The sequence below is a fragment of the Poromitra crassiceps genome (genome assembly GCF_964638095.1).
Source record: "Poromitra crassiceps genome assembly, chromosome: 22".
NCBI classification, from domain to species: Eukaryota; Metazoa; Chordata; class Actinopteri; order Beryciformes; family Melamphaidae; genus Poromitra; species Poromitra crassiceps.
Window position 1 is genome coordinate 11,038,039 of NC_139647.1, and position 9,742 is coordinate 11,047,780.

General features: G+C 44.3%; 1 protein-coding gene across 1 annotated transcript; it reads right to left on the reverse strand.

The window, feature by feature from the left end:
• Positions 1-6,633: 6,633 nt before the first annotated feature.
• prr18 (proline rich 18) lies at positions 6,634-8,320 on the reverse strand. Its single transcript, XM_083658340.1, has one exon. The coding sequence runs from the start codon at positions 8,190-8,192 to the stop codon at positions 7,431-7,433; it is 762 nt and encodes a 253-aa protein (XP_083514466.1). The 5' UTR covers positions 8,193-8,320; the 3' UTR covers positions 6,634-7,430.
• Positions 8,321-9,742: the final 1,422 nt, after the last annotated feature.

Here is a 9,742-nt window from a genome sequence, read left to right on the forward strand (position 1 = left end):
GCTGGATCATCTTTAATTGTTGGGAGGCTATTTCAAAGACAAAATGTCATTGCTTTGTATGACTCTGATGAAGACATACTAGTCAATAATAAAGGACGTTATTAGTCAATAATAAAGGAACCTGTATACACTTGATCCGTGTGTCTCCTTTTGGATGCTCATCTGAAGCCTCAGTCACACACAACATTATGTTCTTGCGATGTCAAGACAAGACAAAAAACAAAGTGATATGCAGGAGGAATAAGCCCTCACCTTAATCTCTTGTCCTCACCTGCTCTCTAGATTGGGTAACGCTATGATCTGCCCTAAGCCTGTCATTGGCTGATAGTGTCCTCATCTAATCCCAGTCTGGGATGATGAGGGTGATACACAACAGATGTTGTCAATGGCACACATAAACCCCCCCCCCCCCCCCCAAAAAAAACCCACCACCACCTGAAGACCTCAAAAAACACTTTAGAGAACTTAAAGATGTGATGCAGTATCAAAAATGAATGAAAATTGGACATTTGTGCAATTTTGATTTCATTGATTGATTGGATGATAAGCCCTATTTTCTCAAAATAGCCCAGAACCCACTTATTGTCAATGTGTAGGCTACATCCCATACTGGCTTTAGTTACATGAGGTTGTGATGATCCTATCCTAATGGTCTCACTTTTATGAAATGGCTACTGTGTGTACCAACATCATCACACATGAATATTTGGGGTAATTGAACCCACAATAGTCTCATCTTTCCAGTCATACCTTTTTTGTGCAATTCCCAGATGGTTTTGGGACTCCAGCATTCAGAAATATTCAGATAGAATAGGCAAAAATAACATGTTTATACTGCATGCAAAATAACTGCATGGTTTTTTGTGGTAAACTGCATGGGATTAGCATAAAGTGGACATGGCTGTAAAAGGGAGACTTGTGGGTATTCATAGAACCCATTCTCATTCAGATATATTGATTGGTGAGAGCCATTTGAAAATGGCCATGTCCGTTTTTCCCTCACCAAAACTTTGCCTAATTTTAGAGAATTATTTAGCCACCTTGGTTGGCACCAATAGCTGTCTTCTAGTTTCATATCAGTATCTTCACGGTGGCTTTAAAACAAGCCCACTATAGCCTCTGAAAGACAGTAATGTCGGCCGGGGATGCAGGTGTACCCAAGGAGTTGCTATTTAGAAGTTATAGCCCCCCGCCAGTAGGGGGTGCTGCAGCCCCCTCAGCAGCACCCCTACTATCAGCATCCCTGGATATGAGATGAAAAGGGCTGAGGAATGTCAAGCAGCACATCTCAGGCATATCAAAAGAATGTGGTTGCTAATGGAAGTATGCACGCCAAAAAATACGAAGTGCACAGGAAGTAGCGTTAGTGCACTTCTGCAGCCGTCTGATGAGGGAGAAAACCGCTTCCTGGACCAGAGGAGTGTTGCTCTTTCATCACAACTCAGTCTCCGTTCCACGCCTGCTCTGTCCCGGGGAAATACCTGTTGCTTAACAGGCTGCCACTGAATGGCCACATGAAGTTTATGGGCCAAGTCTGTTCAGGAAGTGTCGGCTTTGTCTCATCTCACAAAGGAATTGATCAGTTCCGTTGCCACGGTAATGGTGTTAGGGCAGAGCGGGGGCACCTGCTCTTCTTTGCTTTCCGCTGTGGGCGAGCGTCACTGATGCTGTGTGCGAGCATCACTGACGCTGTGTGCGAGCGTCACTGACGAGCGAAGGCAGCATCCATCCTCACCACCTGCCACTGTAAATCAGAGGCCGATAAAAGGGGCTATCCTCCTCTACCCTGTCACTCTGCTAAGGATACCTCTGCCCTGTCACTCTGATAAGGATACATCTGCCCTGTCACTCTGGTAAGGATACCTCTACCCTGTCACTCTGGTAAGGATACCTCTGCCCTGTCACTCTGATAAGGATACATCTGCCCTGTCACTCTGCTAAGGATACCTCTGCCCTGTCACTCTGATAAGGATACCTCTGCCCTGTCACTCTGCTAAGGATACCTCTGCCCTGTCACTCTGCTAAGGATACCTCTGCCCTGTCACTCTGCTAAGGATACCTCTACCCTGTCACTCTGATAAGGATACCTCTACCCTGTCACTCTGATAAGGGCACATCTACCCTGTCACTCTGATAATGATACCTCTACCCTGTCACTCTGATAAGGATAGCTCTACCCTGTCACTCTGATAAGGATACCTCTACCCTGTCACTCTGATAAGGATAGCTCTACCCTGTCACTCTGATAAGGATACCTCTGCCCTGTCACTCTGATAAGGATACCTCTACCCTGTCACTCTGATAAGGATACCTCTACCCTGTCACTCTGATAAGGGCACCTCTACCCTGTCACTCTGATAAGGATACCTCTACCCTGTCACTCTGATAAGGATAGCTCTACCCTGTCACTCTGATAAGGATAGCTCTACCCTGTCACTCTGATAAGGATACCTCTACCCTGTCACTCTGATAAGGATACCTCTACCCTGTCACTCTAAGGGCACCTCTACCCTGTCACTCTGATAAGGATACCTCTACCCTGTCACTCTGATAAGGATACCTCTACCCTGTCACTCTGATAAGGATACCTCTACCCTGTCACTCTGATAAGGATATTTAAGTGAGGAGGACAGAATCCTGCAGATATTCTCGTCTCTTCCAACCCAATCGGCAGAATAAAATGTTGGCATTTTTACAATCTCAATGTAAATTTGAAACAAAACGGTGGTTAATTTGAAAACATCGCCACATGTTTAGGCAAGTAAAACAACATGGTCAACGTTATGGTTTGGGCTAGGCTTAGATAGCCAAAACGCTAAATGTGACTCTATAACGGTGATATACACGTATGTAGAAATGTTGATATGCAATGTATTTTTGCCCCCCCAACATACAATGTAAACGTTTTATTCTGGTGAGCAGGGAGAGGGGGAGGGCTGGGCTGGTGATCAGAGATGGGGGAACTGCAGAGCAGATTAGAAAATGAGGACATGAGGATGCTGTATGGGGACAGCATGTGAGAAAGGAGGAAAACAAGAAGTTGTAAAGAGAGACCTGAGACACGAGGTGGGGTTAACAACTCTGAATGAAGAGGAACAGAAGGCCATAGTGGAGAAAGTGTTTCCAGTTGTAACCAAGACGACCGGCTCAACAGTTGCCAGCTCCTGCTTCTTTAAATTCTTTCCTTTCCAGCAATAATTAACTGGAATACAAGTGTTTGAATCGGTTTGTCAACTAAAGTCCCTCGAGTCCGAGTCAAGTCTGGAGTCCCCATAGTGTTCAAGTAAGAGTCAAGTCCCCATTACCCGAGTCTGGAGTTACTGAACATGAGCATGAGTACACATAGGTGGAACACATGTGACTGCATGCCCTTGCACAAATTTGAATAATCACAGTATTAATATAGCTATCAATATATTATGCCAAATTATTAGGGCCTATTACCAAAATAACTAACAAAAACAAAGTCTTTATTAAGTTCAAGTCCTCGTCTCCTTTCTGATTGCTCGTGTCCAAGTGCAAGTCCAAGTCATCAGTTCTAAAGTCCAATTCAAGTCACGAGTCCGAATCCTGGACTCGAGTAGCCTACTACAACATTAGCTCGGCCATAGAGGGATGCTTGCCTGAATCCGACAGCGCTGAATACAACTAATGGGAACAGAAAAAGGGGAGGGAGGCGTAGAAACAATGTCACGATTGAAATGACACAATGGAGGAGTATTACAGCACTCGTGCTGACTGAGAGCCAGCACATCAAATCCTCCCAGGCACTATGGAGCACTGAGGGGTCTTGGTACACACAGTGCTGGCTCAAGCATGATCTCAGCCCACACCACGCTGCAATACAAACCTCTTTATTGTGACCCTGAATGTTGTGAACATATATTCAGGACAAGTGGTTACACTGTAGCTGCTTGTTGACTGACATGAGAAAGAGCTCTCTCGCTAACTCATGTGGGAACTGACATGTTGATTAATGTGCATTGTCCCTGGTAAATAAATTAATGAATGAATAAATGACAGATGAGAAATCTGAAAAGCTCCCCGTCATTTACAAACCGACACTCAATTGTCAATCTGATTCATTGCTGTGTATTTGTGCATTCTCATTTCCCTTGTCATTTTCCAAGCAAGCAAACAATACAATGAAATGTGAAGCTCTCAGTGTGCATGAGTGGGTTATTATTGTAAATACCTTTCGGACACCAGCAGGTAACAAGTATGTGTCCAAGATGGAGGGCAGGGTGCTTGACTGGTGAATGTCTTTATACTGAGACCTCATGGCGATTCCACTAGCAATTAGCCTTTAGGGGAAAGAGGTCACCAATCACAGTCCTATCCTTTGGAAATCAAAGCCACAGACCCATAAGTACACACAATTAGTCCAGTGACAAATACTTGAATGGAAAAAAAACTAAAAGTATGAATCTCTTCTCTAGCCTAAATATGGCATACTATGGCATTATATTCCAAAACTATTGCTTTCCTTTACAAAGTAAAAACCTAGATTACCGGTATGTAAATTTTCAAAATAGCTTACCAGCTGTTGGTGTGTGAGCTCTTCAAACATACTGTACTTAGTGTCCCAACTAAAGTTTTCACTCTTATTACTCTGGTGCCCGACATGTAATTGAGCTCTGGAGTGTAGCTACTCTCAGTAAAACTCTGGTTACCAAGTTACAGGGAACAATGTGATGGGTTAAGTAGGTATTGCTGGGTGGGTACCCACCCCCTCCTCCCCATACACACACATTAAATACACACATTAAATCTGTAATTGCCCCTCAGTTAAACGTTAATTATGAACAAGCAGTTGCACATGCAAGCTGTACTTTTCCCCCCTAGTTTGTCTTGACTTGGTTTAATGGCCAATACAACGCATGTGCTGCAGTAAACCAATAGAGGCAAAGTGGAACGTCACTTCCTGCTTCAGCACTGTACCAGAGATTTTCATCTGCCATTTATTTTCCCATAGACATTTCCTAAAATGCTTATAAAAATAGTTTTACTCGTTCAAACCAAACGGTGCAGATTTATTTAGAAAGAGGAGAGATCGCATAACATTTCACTTGGACCAAAACGTAAAAAAATGTGGGTTTAAAGAAAATATTTTGTCGATCTTTTTTTTGTTTTGGCCGTTCTATGGTCTCTCTCGATTCTAAATAGCTGAACTGTTTGGATTGAACAAGTAAAACAATTTTATACGCATTTTAGGAAATGTCTATGGGAAAATAAATTGCGGAAGAAAATCTCTGGTACAGTTCTGAAGCAGGAAGTGACGTTCACTTTGCCTCTCTATAAAGATGAATGTGTCTTCATGTGGGTTGTTCACACAGTACTGATGATATAAAATAAGGCCGGTAATTCACTTCCTCTCATGCAGTTTTTCCATACTGGCTGAAATATGACCCTGAGCCCCCAGCTGGTCCCTCTTCTCTCTCTGTGCAATTCAAAAGGTCCATTGCCAGTTAGCCAGTTGTAGCCTAGCACAGGGGGTTTTCAATGTCTGAGAATGTGGGCCTCCCCGCAGGAAAATCTTGGAAAAAGGCACCCACCTTGCTCAATTCCATATGGGATCATGGTTATATTATTTGATAGATAGAGACTCAACAATTGAGCCAAGATAGCCTGATGCATAAGGTGGTTTGTCTGAAGGCATTTATTTGTTTCTGACTCAGGAAAAGTGTGGAAAACAATTAACCAAATCACACATATTTAGGCTATTGTATGTGATTTTTTTATATTTTGATTTTGATAACTAATGTAATATTTTCTTTACTTCCATTCACTGAGCCTCCCCTGAAACTGTTTGGAGCCCCCCTGGGGAGGCCCGCCTCCCACTTTGAAAACCCCTGGCCTAGCAACCTAAACACATGCAGGTCTGTATGGCTTAATTGAGGCTATAACAATGCCAGAGTTAGGCGTTCATTTCCCACTGGTAAGTGGGTACACACATGCTAAGGTATCAGTGCCGCAGGGCGCCTCAGTGGCTGTGTATGGTCACAACACCCTTTCTCTTGCATTAGGACTTTGATTTGTTTGATAGTGGAGCTGGTTACCTGAAGGGAACATGTGGCTACCTGGGCCCCGGGACCCTCACAACACACTGGCCAACCCTGCTTAACCCATTGATACCTGATGCAGCATTTGTGTGTATACCCCTTTAAGACCGCGAACCGCGTGAACGCGGTTCGCGGTCTTAAAGGGATACACACACAAATGAGGGATATACACGCAAATGCTGCATCAGGTATCAATGGGTTAACAGGGAACCTATAAGAAGCTTAGTATAGAGGCTAATGCCCAAATGGCCTTAGGTAGCCAGGGGGGCACAACACGCTCTTAAAATACCAGGTGATAACAGCCTGAACTGTAGGGGAAGAATCCAAATTGCTCTCCTCTGAATCAGCAGCATGTTAACATGTTAAATGGCCTCTCATCTCACTCACACACACACACACACACACACACACACACACACACACACACACACACACACACACACACACACACACACACACACACACACACACACACACACAGGGTTTAAGGGTCACTGACACTTTGACAGATTAAAAACATTTTATACTTCAAATGGCATAAATTTGTCAGTTGACAAAACATGTTTTTTTTTACAGTACAAACATTGAACAAATATTAAATACTGTACATAGCTTGAATTAATCCCTACAAAATATATAAACAAGTGCCTCTTATGAGAGGAAAAAATAAAGAGTCCATAATTTGGTTCGAGCAGAAGGGCATACCCCTGTTTGGCATTGACAGCTTATTGTTCTCTGACACAAAGGAACGGTTTCCAACTAGGCACTGCGTCCCTTACGCAAAGCCTCTGCCAATCCACACAGGCGCCCCACTGACAACAAAAACCATGTGCAAAGGAAGAGAATATTAAGGTACTTCATTCAAACTTCACCAAAACATTGAATAGGTGTATATTCATAAAGCAACATTCCTGTCAACGAGGAAAAGCACTGGCATCGGTCAAGTCATGAGCTGCAAAAAAAGGGCCATCTTAGCAAATAGGCTCAAAATCTTATTTTTTTCCATGAGCTCAGTAGAAAAAGTATGTTAAAGATGTGACATGTCAATTGTCCCAAAGCAAATGCAATTGTTTTTAAGGATTTTCTTGAATCAAGTGTCATATTCTTGATAGCCTTGTTCTTACTTAGACAGGAAACAAGGGCAACTCCACTGGAAACAAGTGGCTTTATCCCATCACGTTCACACTTTCCTTGTTTGAAGGATAAAGAGAAAAAAGACTGAAGGATAACAGGAGATCAAATTATTTGTTAAAATGGCAATTTCCCTGTGCATCAGTGGCCAGTAGAGGCTATTCAAGAGTCCTTAATATTCGCAGCTTCAGTCCTGGCAGCCTGGCTGTTTAAAAATGAAAAATCAAAAGTCAGGTATCATGAGCATCCTTTAAGGTGCGGGAGTGCAGAAAGTTTGTCGACTTTTCCGAACCCAGTGGCACTTTCGACCCCTTTGAGCCACTCTTTGCATTTCCTCACCACCGTCTCGTCCACGTCCCCGTCCTCCTCCTCGTACTCCACATCATCGTACTTGTACTGGTCATTCAACAGAGAGATCTTAACGATTGTGCTGATGTCCTGCTCCACGCTCTCCAGCTTGGCGGCCGGGGTGCAGCTCTTGGAGCCTCCGTGCGCCTTTTTGGACGGGAAAACTCGCCGGTGCCGAAAGTCCGCAGACGCGCAGCACTTCTGCTGTTTCGCCATCATTTGCTTTTCCAGATTGCGCTTCTGGATGACAAGAATGGCTTCGGGGGTAAGACTAAGGGTGAACTGAATCTCCCTTTCTCCGTCTTTGCCGTGTTTGGTGGCCCGGTGAGTGGCGGAGTCCACAGAGCTGGAGCGCCTGACGCCGTGGGACGGGTCCTGAGGTTTGGGCACCGACAGCCAGCTCTTGCCCTGTGCGTCCTGCCTCCGAGAGGGGCTTTTGCTCTTCGGCTGCAGGGCTTTCCGTCCCAAATTCCTGAAAGTCCCCGATGACCAAGAGGTGGAGAGCTTCTCCTTATCGGACTCCCCCTTCTCTCCCCCGGATTTGCTGGTGAGCTCAGACTGAGGAGGCACTGCGTTGGCTTTCTTTTTCCTGAAGAGTTCCCTGCCGGGAGAGGAGATCCGCTGGTGGAGGTTGATGGGTGGAAAAGGCATTTCTTGTGGTTGAGTTGGTCAGGATGTGAAAACGTCTTTTCAAAGTGCAGGGGAGAAAAGCCTGCCTGCGCAAAGCAACGAGGAGCGCTCTACGGGCATGATCTAACCAGCGAGGCGGCTGCAGTGCACCTGTTGGCCGCACCGGGACTCAACTCAACTGGTAGCCTACTACACGCAAAGCCTTCTTATCCAGGAAGGCGTGGCCAAGAGGAGCGCTGAACAAAGCCAGAGCCAGGAAATAAAATCAAGTGGTGATGTCATTTCATAATTTTTAAATAACTTACTAATCTAATAGCCTCTTCTTCTCGTCAACCCTAACCTCTATTTTAAAATTGCTGTGACGCACTGCGACCAAGTGCCTATTTCTGTTATAAAACCATCATTGACTAAATAAAATATAAAACACATGAAAAAACTATCCGACTGGTTTATAAGAACAATTTTCAGCAAGTTGACTTAGAAGAGAAACATCTGGACACAAGCCTCCAACAGAAGTTGAGAAAAAACCCTGGCATTAGACAATCCTCAGTCTTAACATACTTCCAAGTTTCACCTGGTAACATCTGACGTTTTAAAATTGCTTTTATATTTTTGGCTTCGATATCCCACAAGGTGGTCTTGAACAGCTTCACCGACTATGTGACTGGATGGATCCCTCTCCCTCAATAATTAATGTAATATGCCATAGGTCTATATCTAGGCTGGGGCCCAACTGAAGCCACCTCACATGTCCACTTGTTCTGTAGGATTAGCCATGTGTGAAAGTCATAGGGAAAATAATGCAATATTGATTCCTCTCCTTTTTGCCATTATTGTAAAGTGTAATTTTGTTGCACTCGGTCCGGGACAAGGAATCAATATGTCCTTGTTCTGCACAAAGTCTATAGAAATAAATGGTGTAGAAATTCTAGACCTATGGGTTCTATATAGACCATTTGAATTTAGAATTTGTGCAGATTATGCATGGACATATTAATTTATTCCTTGTCGCAGACTGAGTGAAGCAAAATGACACTGCAATTAGGAAGGAAGGAAGAGGAATCAATATTGCATTTGTATATTTCCCTGGGCACTGCACTTTGCGACACTTTGTGGCAGGGAGTCGCAGGACTATGCAACGGGTGAACGGGCACTGCGCTAATGGCAGAAAGGAAGAGGAATCAATATTGTGTGTCTATTTCCCTAGATGACTTTCACACATGGCTAGTCCTACAGAACAATAGTGGACCTATCTATCTGTGAGGTGGCTTCAGTCGCACCTACAATGATAGAACTATGGACCATGTATTTGTTATTGTCCGAGAATGAGTTTACATTTAAGGGCAGTGGTGGTGGCGTAAAGGTTAGATGTGAGTGTGTGACCGGAAGGTCATCGGTTCAATCCCCGGGACCGGCAGGACAAATTCTGGGTGTGCAAAGTGAAAAAGCAGCTTCTTACCCCTCCCTCATTACCACCACCGGGGTGCCCTTGAGCAAGGCCCTTACACCCAACTGCTCCAGTGGAGCTGATCAGTGGTCAGCAGATCAGACTGTGATTATACTGGTCAGCT

What these genes read in the sequence shown, in the direction of transcription:
- prr18 (XM_083658340.1), bottom strand. Translation starts at nt 8,192, where the DNA reads ATGCCTTTTCCACCCATCAACCTCCACCAGCGGATCTCCTCTCCCGGC.